At 40.2% G+C, this 21,356-nt stretch overlaps 1 protein-coding gene across 3 annotated transcripts in view; it reads left to right on the top strand.

The window, feature by feature from the left end:
• Positions 1-21,356, top strand: part of EXTL3 (exostosin like glycosyltransferase 3) — a 95,141-nt gene that overhangs the window by 69,475 nt on the left and 4,310 nt on the right. For all 3 annotated transcript variants that reach the window (XM_027853855.1, XM_027853854.1, XM_027853856.1), the window contains exons 4-6: positions 5,509-5,636; positions 8,407-8,551; positions 14,267-14,395. In XM_027853855.1, the coding sequence (XP_027709656.1) occupies positions 5,509-5,636; positions 8,407-8,551; positions 14,267-14,395 (402 nt within the window). The remainder of the gene's footprint in view (positions 1-5,508; positions 5,637-8,406; positions 8,552-14,266; positions 14,396-21,356) is intronic.

The raw sequence follows: 21,356 nt of genomic DNA, 5'->3' as shown, positions 1-21,356 counted from the left end.
TCTCTCTCTCTCTCTCTCTCTCTCTCTCTCTCTCTCTCTCTCTCTCTTATATTTTTACCATCACTATTTTTCCAGGGAAACTCTTTGCCTATGGAATATGAAGTGCAGTCATCTCTGAATAATCAAAACTGTTAGTGACATAAAGAGCAAGAGAGAGCCACATGGCGGGAACAAGTAGACTGGTGTATATTACCAAGAGTGATTATATGATAGAAATAGTATACAAGATATCATCCCAGGAATGTGTGATGTGAAAGGCAGGCAGGGCTGGGCCTGGGAGTGCAAGGGGTGACATCTTTGCATTTAACATTCATAGAATATTCAGAGACCTTGAGGAAGGCTGTAGCGCATTGAAGGCATAGATGGATTGCAATCTTCATTGTTGCAGGGAAATACCCCTAGGATGAGGTTTCAAGTCCATCTCTTCATTTCTCCCCAATCACGCCGCAACCACCCTCGTCCAAGTCCTCAACATTTCTCACCTGGTCTACAGCCATAATGTTCCTGCACCCAGCTTCTCCCCCATAATCTCTTGTTCACAAATTAATATTCTGACCATGTCATTCCCCTGCTCCGGAAGTTTCATTGGCTCTCTGTTGCCTATGAAAAAATATAAATTTCTCTGTATGATGTTTAAAGTCTTTTCCAATATGGCTGCAGCTTCTATTACCAGACTGATTATGCATTGCTCTGCTTCGTATCCTCTCCACTTCAGCCAGTCTGACCATCTTTGTTGTTACCCATATACAGTGTGTTCTCACTCCTCATCTTTCTTGGATCCCCTGGCTGCCACCTCCTTCATCATGTCTTTCCTCATTCTCTCAGTTCTTAGTGACCCTGCCCCTCCCCTATTACTTTATTTTGTGTCTATTGTATTTGTGCTCCTGTTGTACCCTCATAGACTGTGTCTTGAGAACACGGACTTTTTTTTTTTTTTTTTTTGCTTTTATCTTTATATCCTCAGAACCTACATACATAGCCATAGGTTCTGGAACAAGAGGGCTTCCCCATTCAGATCCTGGTCACCTGGTGGTGGTGGTGGTAAAATGCTACAGTTTTGTTCTGGCAATACAGGCCACGTAAGTCTGGAACAAAGATGCTTCAAAATACCAGTGCCTGGTACTGTCTCTGGCATGCAGTAGATGCTTAAGGAATACTTGATTGATTTTCGTCTTTGGTAGAATTGGGATAATTATACTTGTACTGCCTACCTCATAGGATGATAATGAAGAAAGCACTTTGCAAAACTTAAAAGTGCTGTATAATTATGAGATGATGCTGAGGGGTTTTTTTTTTCTTTCTTAAAGATAGAGTGTTTCTTTGTGCAAGGTGCTATGGGGGATGCAGGGAAGTAAGTGTAAGGTACAGTCTTTGTCCTCAAGGAGCTAACAGTCTAGCTAGGATGATGAGACAAGAACATGTAGACATTTAAGCAACAATACAAAGATAAATAATATTTTACCATTTAAAACTCTATTAACTGGAGCCCAACTACCCAGAATTCCCAGTTTGCCAGTATTTCTTCTAGTATTTGACTTATGAGACAAGAATTCTTAACTTGGGATATGTGAACTTCTTTTTACAGTTTTTAATTTATTTTTTTAAAAATCACAGCATTTATTGGAGTGTCTTGTATAAAAAAGTTTCCAGTCATAAAATGTATGTTACAAATCATTGAAAAAGACATTTGGCATGCATATATATTCTACAGTTTTTAATATTTTGTTATTTCAATATAATTAGTTTCTTTTGTAATCTTATGGATTTTTTGAAACGTATTTTCAAATATTATGTGGTCCAAAAGCAGGTTCAGAGGCTGCATCTAATCTGCCATGTCAGTGCAAAAATGTCACAGGTCTCCACTGCCACTGCACATGCAGGCAGGCAAAGATGTCTAGTAGCATCAAGCCCACTGCCCCAGCACCTTCACACTGGTCCTGGGAGAGTGGAGCTATCTTAGATCATCTCAAGGATGGAATTTTGAAGCATCTTGCCTCTAGAACTATGTAGACTTCTGCCCTGTGTTGCCAGAACAGAACCGTAACCCTTTTTTCCATCAGGTGACTAAGATCTGTATTTGGAAGCCTTCTTGTTCCAGAACCTGTGACTATATGTGTAGGTACTATATATTCTTCTATGATTCACTGAACTGTCTGGGGCGGTGGGGGAAGTAATACATAGTCCCTACTATGTGCCAATTACTCTGCTAAGCATTCTACAGATACTTATCTCATTTGATCCTCACTACAAGCCAGGGAGGTCAGAGTTATTATTATCCCTATTATTATTTACAGTTGAGGAAACTGAGGCAGTTGGAGGTTAAGTGACTTGCCCAGGGTCATCCAGCTAGTAAGTATCTGGAGCTCAATTTGAACTTCATAATTATGGGGAGTACCCTGACACCAGGTCTTCTTTCTCATAGTACTTTAGCCTGGACCTGAGCCTTAGGCACCAAGTCTCTCATTACAAAGATTTTGTCTAGGAATTGGGCTGCAGATAACAATTCTTTTCAAGTCTTCATGCTGAAGAGTTAAAACTATGTTAAGAACAGTTTCATTAATGTTCTTCCATCTCCACTGAATTTTGCTCTCTTTACCTATGAATGGTGGGAGGGTGGTATCTATCATAACCATTCCTTAGACATGTTGTGGAGATGCCTACATATGACTTTGAAGGCTCCAAAGAAATCTCTGTTTTGGTATTGCCCTGAGTAATCCTGGATCTCCTCAGCCTTTGCATTCTAGCATTAATAGCATGTTTGAACTTTGTGTCTTAAAGTAGATGTCTCTGGTGTCCCCCCTCTTTTTTTTTTTGAGTCACAAAGTAGTACAGGGTGTTAGCCACATTTTACCTGCCCTATTCTGAGAAGGCCCTCATAGAACTAAACTTGGTGTCATTTCACCTTTTATTGAAGACTAGTAGACTATGTCATGGAGACTTCTGTTTGCTTTTTACATTAATGAAACATTTGGTTGCTATGAGGCTGTTGAGATGATCTCAGTTTCTTGCAAGTGTCCTCATTCCTTAGGCAATTGGTCAACCACTTGAATTGGTTGGGTTCCACTTTGAAATGCTTTGGTTTTATTGCTACCAAGAATTTGGAACACATCAGACAGCAGTCCTAAGCACTCAGCACTATACCTTTCAGCAATAATCCAGCTGTGCTTCAGATCCCGTTGTTGAAAAAGATGTAATCAGAGAAAAGCCACTTTTGGATCTTGACCTCATCCACATGTGTTTGGGTAATTTGTTAGGTAGGAGGGATTTTCAGCTAGTGCCAGGCTGGTTCTTGGCACACTTCCTGAGCAAGAATAGACCCTTTCTTTTGTATCCTAGCCTTCTGTGAGCTAATCCTTTCTATTCCTCTTTTAGCAGATACCAACTAATGAGCAAGATAGATAGGCCAGAAAGTGTGTTGGTGACAGAGAGAAGTCAGCCTAGAAAATTAAAATTGCTATAGATATTTCACAAGGTCAGAACATATATAATGGATGATCCACCTGTGAATAATCAAGTCAACCATGTTTTAATTTTCTTTAATTCTATTTTTGTCTAATTTAGGCATATGTGTAGAATCAGATGTTAACAGTTGTAGGAAAAGCTGTATAATGACACTTCATTTTGGGTGGTGGGGGAAGGGAGGGTTAGATAGCTATGGAGAAAGAGCTTAATGTTTTAAATACCTAATAAACTTGAGCAATCCAGCAAAACCAGTTAGTTATTTAGTTATCTTCAGTTAAGGTATTGTGTTGAATATAAAATGGCACCTTAAGGCACTGAGAATTGAACTTGAAAAACTTTTTGTTTATAGGTTTTCAGAATAATGTCATTTCTAGCTAGTTGGATTAATTGGTTCATTATAAAGTTTTGTGAAGATAAAATGAGCTACACAACTACTCAGAATTATCTCAGAATTGAACTGCCACAGAATATCATCAGGAGATACAAGATAGGACTGCTATCTAATCTATTGATTGCATTATAATAGACTTTTGGGGTATGCAATAAATGTAATAGAGGAGCTAATAGGGCCTAGAATACAACTGAATCCATATAACCAATAAACTGTCTTATGATGGGTTTATCTTGTATATCCAGCTAAGTTGTGTGTGTTTTATGGGGAGGAATTAAGACATTTTGTGGGATATTTGGGCCCTAGTCCTTGGAGGGATTTTCTGAATATCTGTGAAGCTGTTTTAGTTTTGCTGAGGAACACCAGTCCTTGAAAAGAACTTCCTTGTGTGTGCTTGGTTGGGATGGCGATGGAATCAACCTAATGGGAAGAAGCTGATGGAGTAGCTGGGCGGGCTCTTGACTGTGTGATTTGGTTGGGTTGTAATGAGCCCAGCTGAGATTCAGAGCCAGCTTATCCTGACAAGGACAGTGGGCAGTGCCTCATTTGGAAAAGTAGAATAAGCATGTAGTCACCAAGGCCTATAAGGTAGTTGGAGATAAAAACCAAATGGTGCCATCTAGGTGATTGAGATGGTGAAGGGGATTGACTGTGCTGCTTAATTTAACATACAATAGTGATAAGAGCATCTTGAACAAAGAAGGTCTGGGTTGGTGTCCCCCTCCAACACTTACTAGCCCTGGGGTGGTGTAAGTCTCTGAGCTATAGCCTTCTTATCTGAAACATGAGAATAATATTCATGCTGCACACCTCAAAAGGGATTCCAAGGAAAACACTTTGTAAACCATGAAATGTTATATAAACTTGAGCTATTTATTTGTGGGTTAGTTAGAGGTTGCTTTCAGGACTGTAAGCCTCACTGCAAGCTCCATCAAATTATTGACACTTATTTCATCTATAGAATTAAACCTTATGCTACTATCCTAGTAATGTACTACTATAGCAGTACTATGCCGCTACTCTAGAAGCTATTTATTTACTCCATACTAGGTGCCTAGTACATATAGTGAGTCATCCTAGGTAACTAAGTGGTCTATGCCAGTTTTTGTAACTAGGAGGATTCTGCCCCTATTAACAAAGCTGAAACACCTTTCAAAATTGGATATAAGATGTCCTAAGTTAAGAAAAATCTGAATATCAAATTTGACACTGGCTATGTAGAGTTAATTTGCAGGTAGCAATTATTTAAAAATATCCTAGGGATTAGTCCTAGGATAAAATAATCCTAAGGATTGTCAAATTAAGTTGGGTAGCATTGTGACTAGTTACTCAAGAACTAGAATTCCTAATCTGAACTGTTACTTTCATCTTAAATGATTTTAGATTTTGTTTTTCTGCTGCGTAAAAATGACGCATACCCCGGCTTGCTCCACAAAGCAGATTAGCCAGTAAAAATAAAGCTGTAGCCATGAAGATCAAACTCTGTTCCAAAAACTGCTGAATCATGAGAGCAGTCTTCCTCCCAGGACTGGTGGAGACGGCAGTAAGCTTAGCTCCTTCTCAGTTACGCGTCCCTCCGCCGTGAACTCCTCTTGGTCCCGTGTGCTACGCAGACAGCACTCACCACAGCGCTTCCCACTCCTCCCTCCTTTCAGGTGGTCCGCACCGAAAAGAACAGCTTGAACAATCGCTTCTTACCCTGGAACGGAATCGAGACTGAGGCCGTCCTGTCCATTGACGACGATGCTCACCTCCGCCACGATGAGATCATGTTTGGCTTTCGGTGAGGGGCCGGCTGGCGTTTTAGCAGCAAGAAGCAGATGGCAAAAATTTCAGGTCCCTCCCTGAAAGACGTGGGGCACACCAGGGTGTGGAACAGATATTCAGGGTTAAAATAGGGTCCCAGAGCCCGAACACTCAACCCAAAAGAGCACCCTCACTTACAGAGAGACCTCAGAGAGGCAGTTCTTTGCTGTGCAGAAGTTTCTTCCCTGCGGGGATTGTCTAGCCCCTAGGCCTCCTACTTTCCAAGTCCTTTTGAGTTTATATCACTTATCACTTGCTCATTTAATAAATGTTTATTTAGCCTTTTCTATAAGGCTCTGGGGAATTAGGGAGTTATAATAAAATGTTGGCTTATAGATATCCTTAAAGGGGAAAGGTGGCCCAGGAATTTCATTGATAAATCAAGTTTCTTTCAATTTAGAGATTAGCCTTCTACTTTTCCCTTAGCTGCCTCTTAGTATCTTTTTGAAATAGGTGTTCATTCTTTCACCAGCCATTTTATAAATCTTCCCATACTGTGAAGTGTCCATCCTGTACCAAGACAGAAACCAGCCAACTTGGTTTGGGCAGTATCCATCCGTGTTTATGCAGTGTGGGAAAATGAAGGCATGTTGTTTTTTCAGAATAGTGGCCCTCTGTCTTTGGAGATGGTATCTTTGAGTGATGACCCGACAGCAAAACCAAATCCTAGGGGAAGAGGATTTTCTTCTTTCCTTCAGCCTTCCTTCAGTCAAAAGAATAAACCATTTAGGCAACTGATTGTCTTTTCTGTCTGTAGAAAGATTGATAGTGCATTTTTAAAAGTCTTCTGACGTGACATTGGAGTCAAAGTTTCCATGTGTAACTTTTGACCTTGTAGTCAAATGTAAGAATTGAGGTGTTTAGGAACAGAGCTCCAGGTTGTAAGGTGCTGACTAGATACCATATAATTATGTCTGGTTAGTTATGGCTCAACATTAAGTTCCCTCATAGAGTTGAACTTGGTTGTTGGCCATATTAATTTTTTCCTGACCTTTGCCACCCTTTCTCTTTAAAATTCCAATTGGCTTTCCAATTCAAACTATGTTCTGTTCTCAAAAAGCTGTCTCCTGTAATGCTCCTATCCGAAGCAACCAACGGAAGAGAAGAGTAATTGGCAGATTTTAACTATATGGCATGGCCCAAAAACTTTCTCCTGGCAAGAGAATCCTTTGGACTGCCCTTGAACTCAGCCTCTTAACAATTCAACATGTGTAGCCAAGCCCACGAGAATTACCTTTTGTAAAAAATGCAATTATGGAAGTCTGTGGATAGGGTGAACTTGTGGGCTGGAAGGTGGGTCTCAGGAGTTCTTTTCCTGGTTCCAGTTCTATTGACCTCCTGTGGGCCTGGAACTTTTGAAGGCCTAACTTGGACTAGGAGAGCCCATTTCACTTGCCCATGACTCAAACTGATGTACCTCCCTGATTCATCATTCTTTCCCTCCTAAAGCAGGCAGTGAATATGTTCTAGGGATGCTGCCTCTAAGGGTTCAGTTACAGGTTCCTTATGGTTTGTATTTTAAAGAGATGAAAAGCCCCATTGAATGTATTTTATTTTTAGTTATACTATTAAATGTCTCTCCAAATCTGTCAGAATCCCACCTAGGAAATATGGGCTGTTCCTCCATAATAAAGTTATTGTTAAAACCTTTACTGTTGACCTTTTTCAAACATTAGGGTCTGTACTCTGGACCGAACTGGCCAAATCTTGACAGGAAAAAGAACGACCTTTATGGTTCTGGTCAGTAAGACCAGTCTGATTGACTTAATTATTAATATTTTTCAATGGGGAAGGGAGGTCATTCAGGTCTTCTTAGGAAACTCTACACAGAATTTCACTATCATAGAATCGATGCCAGAAACCAAACTTCCCTTGATCTACCTTGCCTCAAAGTTAGTATAATATTTTAAAATGTCCCTAAAACTGGTAACAGAGAGTTAATTCTCTGGTTTATTATTCGTATAGTAATGACTCTTTTCCTAATGAATTGTCACATAGGGTACAGTTTCTCACTGAGCTGAAGGTAAAAAAAAAAAAACCCAAAAAACAAAATTGCTCTTCCATAGCGCTGCGACTATCTGGTTCAGGAAGCTTTCCTACATGACTTAGAGCCTGGGCAAATATTCTCCTGTTACTTTACACAGTTCTTTGCTGTGATCCCACAACAAATACATCCCTGAGAAGTGGGAGTTCTGCTTCTTCTGCTCACATTCCCAAAAGTAGGTCTGTCTAGCTTCTGACTCATATCGGCGTAACAGCTTCTCAGGAAGACCCTAAAAAAAAAAGCTCTTAGTTTTTTTCCTTGTATTTAATGAACCTTCTCAGTGAATATACTTATGAATACTCCTAGCTCTACAGCTGGAAAGAACCCCAGAGGTCAATAACTCCAATCCCCTTATTTTACAAACTAGGGAACAGATCCAGGGTCACACACAAAGTGTCAGAAGAGGGATTTGAACACAAGCTCTCTTGACTTCAGAGCCAATGTTCTTTGTCTGCTGTATTATGCAACCTCTCTAACCCATTAGATTTCATTCTGTTTCCCTGAGATCACATTCTGAATTTGACACAGATGTCAGAGGTCAGGATAAATGCAACAAGCTAAGAAAGAAGATGGTGGGAATACAAGACTTAGAACATAGATTAGGTGAAATATGTAGTGTGCCTGTTATTACAATCAATAAGGTTAAAGTGTTTCTGGACCTCTCAAGGCATTGAACTTTGACGTGTATGGGCCTTTTTTATAGGGTATGGAGAGAAGCTCGAGATCGAATTGTGGGGTTCCCTGGGCGATACCATGCTTGGGACATCCCACATCAGTCCTGGCTCTATAACTCCAACTATTCCTGTGAGCTATCCATGGTGCTGACAGGTGCTGCCTTCTTTCACAAGGTAAGGGAAAGTATATTGATGAAGAGGGGGACCAACTATCAGCAGTCTATGCAGGGTTGAACATTTTTTTTTTAAATTTTTAGGCAATTGGGGTTAAGTGACTTGTCCAGGGTCACACAGCTAGTAAGCGTCAAATGTTTTGTTTGAGGCCGTATTTGAACTCAGGTCCTCCTGACTTTAGGGTTGGTGCTCTATCCACTGCGCCACCTAACTGCCCCAGGGTTGAACATTTTTACTGAACTAATTCTTCTCATGCCCCCATCTTAGAAATAAACTTTACCTATTTTAATCAGAATGATCATATGTAAAAGTTCTATCTAGAAATAAAAAAAACAAACACATAAACCAAAACAGGAGTAGTAAAGAACTGGAAACAAAGTAGATGTCCACTGACTGCAAGATGACAAAATAAATGACTGTATATGGATGTAATGGAATATTACCATGCTATAAGAAATCAAAAGAATTGAGAGCAGAAAACAGGAATAACATTATAAATTGATAGTTGTCTGTATGATATGATTTGAGGGGCTCCTGGAAGGGCCCCCTATTCAAAACTCCTTTGGATCCTGAAGACTTTTTTCTTTCCCTTGTTAAAACGAAAACACACATGGGAAGTTTTAACACTGGAAGCCATTATGTAATGACATTTTAGCACAGATTAGTTGATACATTGCTGAGCTCTACCTATGCCTAGAAGGGCAGAGACACTGAAAAAAGAAAAGGGAAGGTGCTAAAAGATAAGCTGTTTTGTTGACTGAGAAATGAAATGAAATTTGTTGCTTAAACTTTACAAAGGGGAGAAATAGGGAAATTCCCAAGTCATTTTTTGAAGCAGACAGATTGGAAGTGCAAGATGAGGAGAATATTGATTTAGACCTAATTCTAAACCTTTTATCATTGGGGCTAAAAGTAGGTAAATTGTTAGGAACCAAGTAGCACGTAACTAGGAGTTTAAACTGTGTTTATTCTACAGATGATTACTGGTGGACTCCCATATACAAGGAGGGTTCCAAAGGGATCCCTGAGAACCTTAGAGCCAGAGAGGTTTGCTTCTATATAAGGCAAGCTGGTAGAATCCATAATAAATGATAGGATCATTGAACACAAAACCTTAGGAGAAATTACGTCTAAAATTAAAGTGTGATCAAGGAGGAGCTAGCAAATACTATCTAATTAGACCTTTAAAATTTTTTGACAAAGTTGCATGCTGAAGGTTATTTTTAAAAGATAACATGGAATTACTTTGTCGGAATATTGACTTATAGGTAGAAAAAAAGTAAAGGGTGGAGATAAATGGGTACTTATATAGATGGAGAAGTTTCTAGTAGTCATTGTTATTGAAATCTACTTAAATTTTTTTTATTGATGTATTTTTGTTTCTACATTGCTTTTATCTCTAAATATATCTCTCCCCTCCCTAGAGAACCATCTTTTATAACAAAGAATAAAAGGGAAATTAAGAAAAAAAATAGTCATGCAAAACTAATCAGCATATTAACTAGGTCTCACAGTATATACATTGCTACCCTAGTCCTCCACTTCTGTAAAAAAGGGAGTTTTATTTTCTTCTGTCTTCTTTGGGGCCAAGCTTGATCATTATAATTACACAGTTCATTTTTTCTAAAATGAATGCATTATTTTCTTTTTTACTATCACCTTATTTCCAAATATATATATATATATCTTCCTCCCCCTCCCAAAAAGCCTTTTCTTATAAAAAGAATGAAAATACAGAAAATAAGAGCAGATCAACAAAACTAATCAACATATCTATGAAGTTCTACAATATACAGTATTACATGCCTGTGATAATTTAGAAATCTGCAAAGAAGGGAGGTATGTTCTTATATCCCCTCTCAGAGTTAAGCTTGGTCATTATAATTACATAGTATTTAGGTCTCATTTTTTGTGGAAGTTGTTCTTTCTGTATACTTTGTTGTCATTGTGTGTATTGTTTTCTTGGTTCTGCTTACTTTGCCATGCATCAGTTCACACAAGTCTTTCCATGCTTCTCTATATTCTTTATGGAAAATGTTTCTTTTTTTTTTTGTGAAGCAATTGGGGTTAAGTGACTTGCCCAGGGTGACACAGCTAGTACATGTTTGAGGCCAGATTTGAACTCAGGTCCTCCTGAATCAGGGCCGGTGCTCTATCCACTGGGCCACCTAGCTACCCCGAAAATGTTTTTTTAAAAATAAATTTATTTTCTATTTCTTTCTCTCCCATTACCCCCTCCCTCATCCATTGGGAAGGCAAGAAATATGATACCCATATGCATATGAAGCCATGCAAAATATTTCCACTTTAGCCATATTGTGTATAGGGAGTGTGTGTGGGTGGAGTAAGAAAAATAAAGTGAAACAAATGCTTCAATCTGTATTCAGAGTCTACTTTCTCTAGTGGTGGATAGCATTTTTCATCATGTGTCTTTTGAAATTGTTGTGGGTTATTGTATTGATTAGAGTAGCTAAGTCTTTGACAGTTGATTATCATTAAAGTATTGCTGTTATTTTTTACAATGCTCTCCTAGTTCTGCTCATTTCACTTTGCATTATTTCATATAAGTCTTTCTAGATTTTTCTGAAACCATCCACTTTGTCATTTCTTATAGCACAACAGTATTTTATCATATTCACATACCATAACTTGTTTAGCCATTTCCCAAATGATGGACATCTCCTTAGTTTCCAATTCTTTGCTGTTAAAAAAAGAGCTGCTATAAATATTTTTCCACATGTATGTTTCCTTTTTCTTTGATCTCTTTGGGGTGCAAACCTAATTATAGTATTGTTAGGTCAAAGGGTGTGCACAGTGTTTATAGCCCTTTGAACATAGTTCCAAATTTTTCTCCAGAATGGTAGGACCAGTTCACAGCCCCACCAACAGTGCATTAGCATACCTGTTTTCCCACATTCCCTCCAGCATTTGTTATTTTCCTTTTCTGTCAGGTTAGCCAATCTGATGTGCATGAGGTAGTACCTCAGAGTTCTTTTAATGTAATAAAAATTATCTATTTTATCCCCTGTGATCCTCTCTATCTCTTGTTTGGTCATGTCATGTTATCCACGGATCTGACAGGTAATTTTTCCCATGTTCCCCTATTTGCTTATGATACACCCCTGTATGTCTAAATCATGTACCTATTTTAAGTTTATCTTGTTATACAGTATGAGATGTTGGACTATGCCTAGTTTCTGCCACACTGCTTTCCACTTTTCCCAGCAGTTTTTGTCAAATGGTGAGTTCTTGCCCCAGTAGCTGAGATCTTTGGATTTATCAAACACTAGGTTATTGTGCTCATTTGCTTCTGTATATTGTGTACCTAATCTGCTTCATTGATCAACCACTCTATTTCTTAGCCAGTATCAGATTGTTTTAATGATTATTGCTTTGTAGTATAGTTTGAGATCTGATTCTACTAGGCCCCTTTCACATTTTTTTCATTGATTCCCTTGATATTCTTGACTTCCTGATGAATTTCATTATTATTTTTTCTTCCAGATGAATTTCATTATTATTTTTTCTAGCTCTATAAAGTAATTCTTTGATAGTTTGATTAGCATGGTACTGAGTAAGCAAATTAAATGTTCATTGTTTCTTACAGCATTGTAGTATTCCATTACATCTATGTGCAGTCATTTATTTTGTCATTTTGTAGTCAGTGGACATCTACTTTGTTTTCAATTCTTTACTACTACTGTTTTGGTTTACGTGGGTTTTTTTTTTCTATATGTGACCTCCTTGGAGTAAATGTGTAGCTATAGGATTTCTAGGTCAAAGCATATGAACGTTTTAGTCACTTTCTAAGCATAATTGCATATTGTTGGGGTCAATTTTGTTCCATGTTTTATAAATGATGTGAAAGAGAAAATGGACAGTACAATCTTCGTGTTTTTGCAAACTCTGCATGAAGCCCTTCTGGGACATTGGAAAACACCAAGATGATGAACAGCAAGCGTAGGAAGAGCCTGTGAGGCTTTTGGAGTGGGTGGAGAAGTGACATAGAAGCTTCATGTGGGGCAAGTGGTGTGCATGTAAAGACCGTGAGTTATCTTTATAGGATGAGGCACTCCAAGCTAACAGCAGTGACTCAGGAAAAGGGCTTGAATTGAAGAATTTTGCCAAGCGTATGCTGCCAAGGCCAAAAAGGCCAGTAAAATCATCAGAAAGGGTAGAAGGAACCAGGCATCAGCTATGATCCTACAGTGCTACAAAAATTGCACGTGGTTTCTTAGGTTACCATAGTTCAAGCAGGATTCACTGAATCTGGAGATGAAGAAAAGAATAGGCAAAATGATGAGTAATCAATCACACGTAATGAGGCAGAATGAAAACGATGTTAAAGTTTAGGACTTTTAAAACTCAGAAAGATGAAGGCCAAGAGGAGATTTGATCTAATTGTGTAGTCCATAAAAGGTGATCACAGAGTTGTCCACCTAATTCCACTATTTCAAAGCTAGTGGAGTTTACTGCCTTCTGGCAGCCAGTCGTTGCTTTCAGAACTTGTTACCTGAAGGTGGTAAGGTATAGATTGAAAATTGCTTCCAAAAAAAGTTTTGATAACTTCACAGATACCAGGTTTGTAATTAGCTCCTAGGCAATACGTCATGTTTTGGGATTCATCCTTGCTCTTTTGAACTTGAAATTGGGAAAGGTGACCATACTTCCCCATAACATATCCCAGTTACTGTTAGAGGCAGATGGCCTAAGTGGATGATAGCCCAGGATGTTGATTCTGAAATGCCTGTAGTAGCTATAGAGAAAAGTACTTAATCAAGCTCTTGTTAGGTAGAAGACACAGGAAATCCAAGTTTTAGATTCTTTCCTTAGCTCTGCCAATGACTTGTTTAGAGGTTGTACTTAGGTTCAAAGAGTCAACTGCACAGGAGCTGGGAAAGAAGAACTGGTTTATTACAGTTGTAGTTACCTGGGAGTGCTAGCTGATCACAATATGATAGGATTGTGAAAGAAAATTAATGCAATCCTCGTGTACTATATTGCAGTCTCAGTAATCTCCATCCAGACTTTTTATCACAATTTCCCACCCCCTTCATCCTATATGGTACTTGCCAACAGTAAGTACTTAATAAATGTTTGTTGAATTAAATTACATCAATGCATATTATGGAAAATCAAAGGGAGTCAGTAGTCTCGCTGAACTTTTGTTTTGATCAGACGCAAGAGCAGGGAGTTATAACCTGGGATCTATAAACTTGGATAAACTTATCTTAGATAATTGTTTTTTCCATCACAATTATTTTTCTTTATAGTGTTATGTATTTTGTTTTATGCATCTAAAAAACATTTTAAGAAAGAGTCCTTAGGTTTTACCAGACTGCCAAGGGGGAGGTGAGGTCCAAGACACACACAAAAAACTAAGAATGCTAGGCTTAGAGCATCATGTTGGGTTCCAAATGCCATATTTTATTGGTGAAATCAACAAAAATGAGACATATCTAAAGGAGGGTGATAAGGCTGGTGATGGGTCTGTAAACCATGTCATGAAAGTAGTTGAAGGAACTGTGTGTGACTGATTTTTGAACTATTATTTAATGCTTGTTCTCTAACTTTTCTTGTATATACTTTCTCTACATAGATAATAAGCTTCTTGAAGGTAGAGAACCTTGGTTATTTTTGCTGTACATAAAAATGATGTGCTAACTTAAGATGTTGGATAGCCTCTTATGGGGTCTTTGTTTTGTTCCCCGATAGTATTATGCCTACCTGTACTCCTACGTGATGCCTCAGGCCATCCGGGACATGGTGGATGAGTACATCAATTGTGAGGATATTGCCATGAACTTCCTCGTCTCTCACATCACCCGGAAACCCCCCATCAAGGTGAGGAATTCTGAAGAACGAGAGGACAGATGTATGGGAGGTCCTCATAAATCCCACTTAGTACAGTCTTGGAAGTCAGGAAACTTGGGCCTGGTGTTGGTTTTGTTGCTGAAAGAGTTTAGCCTTATAGTTAGTCCAGTCTTGCAAAAACCACTCACTCCCAGCTGTTGTCATTTCTATTTGGCCGGTTATGAAGAATGTTGACTTTTCATTCCATATTGAATGAAGGGAGAATAAGCTAGGGCTATGTGTGAATGGGCAGGTAAGTTTTCATTGATCTGCTACCTGTCTGAGGGATCTGCCTCTTCTTGACTTCACAGAGAGACAACTACGTGCACTCCTTTGAAAGCCTATATCTTTGTATATCTTGTTACTCGATTGCCAGATTCCTCTGGGATTTTTCCCATTTCCTTTATTTCCTCACCACTTTTGAGAAGTATGTGATTTTTCCCCACCCCCACGCAAGAACATTTGATGTTTGTGACGGAGCTTTAAAAGTTTGCCCCTCACTCCACGTGTTATCTAATTGGATCCTCGCAGTGACCCCTTACGGCGGGCAGTCCAGGTATTATTGTTCTCTTTTTATAGATTGGGGCTCTGGGGCTCTGAGAGGTAAGTGACGCAGCTAGTCAATGTCAGGGGTTGGGGCACCTAAACCCGACTCCTCCTGACTGCGCCCAGTGTTCTCTCCACTCCCCTAGGGTCTCCTCTGATTCCTGCCTCGTTACCCTTCGCGGGCTGCAGCGGTTGTCAGTGCTTCAGCTCTCCCTATTGGTTGTTCTGATAAATTGTCAGAGGTTCTTGGAGGACAAGGGCAGGAAGGGGAGGGGGGAGATTATGCCCAACCTGCAGCAACAGCAATTGTTTTGGACTCTTCCACATTCTCTCTGTTAGTCCTGGCATTAGGAGCCAGTCATCTGCATCGTTTTCCATTCTTTTAGACCATCTTCCATTCTAGCCATAAAACATTGCTAAAGAGGGTGACGATGTCATGCTTCCAACACAGAGTGCACAGACGTAGGTTTTAAATAGGCCCCCTTAAATTTTTTGTAGCTTTAGTCCTGGAGGGAAAAAAAACTTGTGATCCCAATAGATGAGCCAGCCTAGAATAGGGTCACCCAGGTGTTTGACCAGTCCTATAAAACCCAGGCTTTGAGGGAGGGAGATTTCAGATGGGGAGCAGTGAGTGGAGGTATCAAGCTTGAGCTGGTAGCCTGTGATGTGTTTCCCAGAATGAGGTGACTGACTTTGCTTTTAGGAAATTGGGAGAGTGGGGCAATTTCTTCTTCTTCTTCTTCTTCTTTTTTTTTTTTGGTGATGCATTTGGGGTTAAGTGACTTGCCCAGGGTCACACAGTTAGTAAGTATTATGTGTCTGAGACCGAATTTGAACTCAGGTTCTCCTGACTCCAGGGCCAGTGCTCTATCCACTGCACCACCTAACTGCCCTCAGCAATTTCTTCTAATGCAACCTCATAGTATCAATTGCTGCTCCTTTTAACAGGACCTTATTCCTTCTAGTGGTTACTATGTCTGCTTCCCCAAGCATTAGCTTGTTAACTTTATAGTTTGCCACTGGCCACTGAAATTCAGATGATACTCTTGGTGGCTGCAGTCATCCCATTCGCCATGTAGTAGCTGGTGAATTCTAGAGTTTGTAGTCAGTTTAGCTGGAGCCTGTGGAGTGCTGGAACCCCGGGAAGTCTCGTGGGTGGTAAAAGGCTTTGGTTTGTGGAAGCCCCAGCCTCATTGTTCAGTGTATGAGGCCTAGGCCAAAGTCTCTTGGCTCAGAATATTCCTTACCAGAGTGCCATGCTTACCTCAGAGTTCCCAAAAGTCATGTCTTTGAAGTTAGGCTTTACATTACTGTTGAGCCTGTGACCTCTTCCATCTCGGACTTTCTAGTCTGGATTTTTGCCCCTAATTTACTGCCCTTTCAGGTTAGTTGCTTCCCTCCTATGCTGCCTGTTTCCTTGTTGTTGCACCAGGGGCTTGTGATTTCGACAATGCGGGAGCTCCTTCCACCCAGGCAGATTACAGCATATCTATAACTTACAGTCTAGAGAGTTACCTGTGTCTCAGAGAAATTAAAGAAAGACTAAGTACCTTATCTCCTCTCTAGGGCAGAAAAATGAGCAGATTTATCAGAGTCCTGTGTATACTTCTTATCAAGATTGTGCATTTATTTCAAAGCAGTGAGGTGGTGCAGTGGATAGGGCATGAAACTTGGAATCAGGAAGACTAGAGTTAAAATCTTGCCTCAGACATTAGCTTTGTGACTCAGGGCAAGTCACTTGACCTCTATTTGCCTCAGTTTCCCCATCTAGAAAATGGGGATAATAATAATAATGGCATCTGCCTCACAAGGTCATTTTGAGGCTAAAATGAGGTAATGCATAAAAGTACTTTGCAAACCTTTAAGTGTTGTGTAAATACCAGCTATTGTAAGTTCTGTCCTAGTTCAATTTATTAGTGTCCCTAAGTAAATGAGAGGATGTGTGAATCTCATGTAGCTTACATTTCTAAGAAGGAGCCCAAGCTAAGTCAGTATTTTCTTATACAAAGAAACAAATATACATACATGTAATTTAATCTTAAGGCTGGTGCTGAGCTAACAAATTATTTTTCACTTAACTATAAAGAGGACTGATTTATAATTTTTCTAATTATTTTCTCCCTTTTGTGTTCGTTAGCACTGGTGTTATTTCAGTGGTAGAACAGAATTTCTAGGCAAGCAGGAGTTAAGTTCTCTGCCTGGGTCAGACTGAGCAAGAAGAGACTGGGCTTAGTGCAGTTGGTCACTTAAAACTGCATTCTTCTCTAAACCTGAGAAGTCCCTCAACACGGGTGCCCTTGGACTCCCCCTTTCTGTGGACTTTGGTGTTTTCGCCATGGCTTGCTCCCCTAACCTATGTTCTTGTTTTTTTTTCCTTCTGTCAAATTTAGACATTGGTTTCTGTTTTTGTGACCCCATGTTGGTACATAACCTCAGGTTGATGTCTGTGCACCTTGTATTGACAATTAGAACTGCTGTGTGCTTAGCTATAACGTAAATGGATATACATACATGTGTCATGACCGAATCCATCAACTGGTCCTTGTCTCATGGCCCCACACTCTTGCGACTGACATTTAGTTTCCTGTTGTGTTATTCGAATCTTTCCCTTGAAAAATGAACGTTCAAAGTACGTTGGTAGACCTGATGTGAGCAAGTAAATAGTAGCTTTTTACTTTGTTTAGAGGCAAAGATCTTTACTGGGAAGATGACAAAATGGCTGGTGTGATAACACTGCCCTTCCCAGTTCTTCTTTTGTTTTTTTCCTCACATCACTAATTTCTGGGCTTTGGCCATGACACACACACACTCTAGGGACATTTTGCTAATAGGTTAAAAGATAATGGCTCCCCGTGCTTTTCAGTAACATAATACCTTGGCCCAGGGCTTGGCCCAAAGTATTGATGGATGTCATATGGATTTTCTTCTTTGCTTTAAAAAAAAAAAAAGAATAATTCCTATTTCAGCTGACCATTTGAATATAAGAATCAAGCAAATTAGATTGACATTCATCGTTAGCATTAGTCCATGTGAAAAGTAAAATATCCAAAGAAATTTAAGTATTTCAAATGAAACCAGCTTAGTTAAATAAGATACGAATTCATCTTTTTTTCATAAAAGGGGAAAAAGAAGAAAAGCTACTGAAGCATCACCATGACAATAAACATAACCTAGTGAAGGAGGTTTCATCCAGCTACTGCCACTGTTGAGTAATAGGCTGGAAAATCAGTGTGACCATCGAATCCCAAGATTTGTCATAATCCGTCCATGCCTGTTTGTCACCTGCATCCACTGCATGACAGTGGCAGGTGCAGTGGAACGTTAGCTGGCACGTGTAAAGCGTGCTCCAGTTTGAGCCCACAACAGCCCTGGGAGGTGGGTTTATTCCTGTTGCGGAGATGGAGAAACAGGTGAAAACAGTCCAAGCTGGGATTTGGTTCCAGGTCTTGCCTGACTCCCAATCCAAGACTTCATCCACTCCTACCACCCTGCTACCCTCCAGGATAATTCACAGCCCTCTTGGGGGCACATGATAGTAGATGTGCTGTATCTTTAAATTTTCTGCTATTTTGCATTTGCTTAGACGAATTGCCCCCTCAAATAGGACACAGATGTTCATTGTAGTTTATTATGTAAACATAGCTAGGTACAACTAGGTGGCACAGCAAACAAGAGCACTGGGCCTGGAGTTAGGAAGACCTGAGTTCAGATCCAGCCTCAGACATTTACCAACTATGTGATCCTGGGCAAGTCACTTAACCCCATCTGTAAGATGGGGATCATAACAGCATTTACCCTCCAGGGATTGTCATGAGGATCGTATGAGATAATGTTTGTAAAGCACTTAGCATAGTGCCTGGCACATGGTAGGTGCTATGTAGATGTTTATTCCCTTCTCTTTTCCTTAGCTTTATATGTTAGCCTATCTAGCTCTCTGTTGAGAAATCTAGTTAATTCAGAAGTGGTATATGTGATTCTTGAGTCCTTTCAAGGTTCCATCACTTCTTTGGTGTGGGTACCCTCCCCATTGTTGTACATCACAACCTTACTCTGATGTAGTTAACATCCTTTAGAATTGCTGTGGCTAAAAAATGCATCCTTCTGCAGCTGTCATGGTGAAGAGCCCCTCTGGATTTAGGGAGGCTGGGCCTCTGAAGACACCGTCCTTTGCTGATGTGTGCTCAAAGCCTTTTCCACTCGGTCGAGATTGCACTCAGCTGTCACAGCCTTTGTGAACAGAGCCCAGGGGTACCCCTGGGTGTGCCGTTGAAGGAGAGCTGGAGCATAGGAGAGGCTTCCTATGAAAAGAAAAAACTGAATCTGTTTCTGAGTCTCAGTTCTTATAGGCAACTCGGGGGGGACCCATCTAAAATCGGTGCCTTTTTCAAACCAAGAGTGCCCCCAATCACTGAATCCTTAGAACACAGAGTAACATTAGAATTCATTTAGTCCATTTCCACTGCCCACTTTCATAGGCTCATAGATTTCGAGCTGGGAAGGACCTTAGAGGTCATCAGTTCCAACCCTTTCGTTTTGCAGACAAAGAAATGGAGATCCAGGCAAGTAAACTAATTTTGCCCACGGTCACATAGCTGGTTAGTGTTGCAGCCATGACAAGAACCCAGGTCTTTTAACATTTTTAGACAATCTTTCCACTTTAACAAAGTATGATATTCTTTCAGTTTATAGGCCCTCATATTTATTCCTTCATGTTGTAGGATATTAATTTCCATTAACTCCTTTTTAAATATATATACCATATCATTGAATCAAAACTTATCATAGAATTGTCTTGGGAAGCAAGCACAGGACTTGTCAGGAGTCTTTGTCAGGAGATATAGCCTTGAATGCCAGTTTGGACTTTGAGTCACTCTGTGACCACAAATAAGTCATCAGACCTCTCTGCCTCTATAATGGGGATGGGTGTTGTGGAGGAATGTACTATGTAAGCCTTAAAATGCGTATACATAAATGTGAATGGCTGTTGTTATTGGAAAGATGTTGTAATGCTTTCCATGCAGTTTACAAAGTGCTTTTACATATATTATCTCATTTTATCTTGACGACAACCTTGTGAGCTCATGTGTACTTACTGCTTATGTGACTGCTTCCTGGACTTTTCATCCACGATAGACAGGGGCAGATAAGATATTCTTAGGCCCATTTTAAATATGAGGAAAGTGAGTAACTTGCCTAAGGTATGTGGTTTTTTTTCTTATTTTTTTTTTTAATTTTTAGGCAGTTGGGGCTAAGTGACTTGCCCAAGGTCACACAGCTAGTAAGTGTCAAGTGTTTGGTCTGAGGCTGGATTTGAACTCAGTTCCTCCTGACTTTAGGGCTGGTGTTTTATCCACTGCGCCACCTAGTGGCCCCTGTGTGTTTGTTTTTAATCAGACTGTGACTTCACCAATAGAAGGAGCTCCTGATGAGGAGCTCCCTCTGCCAGTACAGAGATAGGCCGGCTGTGCAGCAGGGAGTCTTAGTGAGTTGCCTCACATCATGCTTCTAGCAAATAATTGCTCTGGAACTAGAACTCAGGCCTTTCCCCTCTATTCCAGTGCCAGGGATCAGCTAGTTCTTAGCTTAGTTCCTCTTTTCACAGCTCACTTCATCTCAAAGTGTTAAAACTGTATTCCTAAAATCAGATGTTTCCCCACTGGGCTGCCTTCTTTTCCATACTCTTCCATCTGAGGGTGGTCCATCTTCCATTTTAGCTCTCATCATAGCTATGGGGCCAGTGCTACCCAATTGCATTGTTGTTATGATGGCTACCTTCATTAAAACTTTGGGAACTGGGGCAGCTAGGTGGCGCAGTGGATAGAGCACTAGCCCTGAAGTCAGGAGGACTTGAGTTCAAATCCAGCCTCAGACCGAACACTTAACACTTACTAGCTGTGTGACCTTGGGCAAGTCACTTAACCCCGATTGCCTCACCAAAAAACAAAACAAAACAAACAAACAAAAAACTTTGGGAATTAATAGCCTAAAAGGGTCCCCCATTCAGGATAGAGGATCAGATAACCTCAGGTGGGAAGCCTAAAAAATGTAGGATTTACTTGAGCAAGGAGTTAGGTTGGTGGATGAGGGAAGAGGAGCATGATGGACCGCAGCATCTTGCCTGTCTCTCTCTGGGTTTTCTTACATCAACTAAGAATTTTACAAGCCATTGTTAAACTAAATAGCCTGACATTTCCTGGAAACTGTGTCCATCAATGATCCCAGAACCTCTTGGGAAAACCACTCATCTAAAGAGCTTCTTGTGTCTAGCGGGGTCATGTGCATTGGATGGCTTTTTGCCCGTGGTTAAATGTTGGCTATCCAGGAAGAGGATGCAGGACTAAGAGACCAGCGGGGGGGGGGGGGGGGGGGGGGGGGCGGAGAGAGAAATGCCTGATGGATGTGCTTG

The sequence above is a fragment of the Vombatus ursinus genome, unplaced genomic scaffold, assembly GCF_900497805.2.
Source record: "Vombatus ursinus unplaced genomic scaffold, bare-nosed wombat genome assembly UNPS02010219.1, whole genome shotgun sequence".
NCBI classification, from domain to species: domain Eukaryota; kingdom Metazoa; phylum Chordata; class Mammalia; order Diprotodontia; family Vombatidae; genus Vombatus; species Vombatus ursinus.
This window is presented reverse-complemented; position numbering and strand designations above follow the sequence as displayed.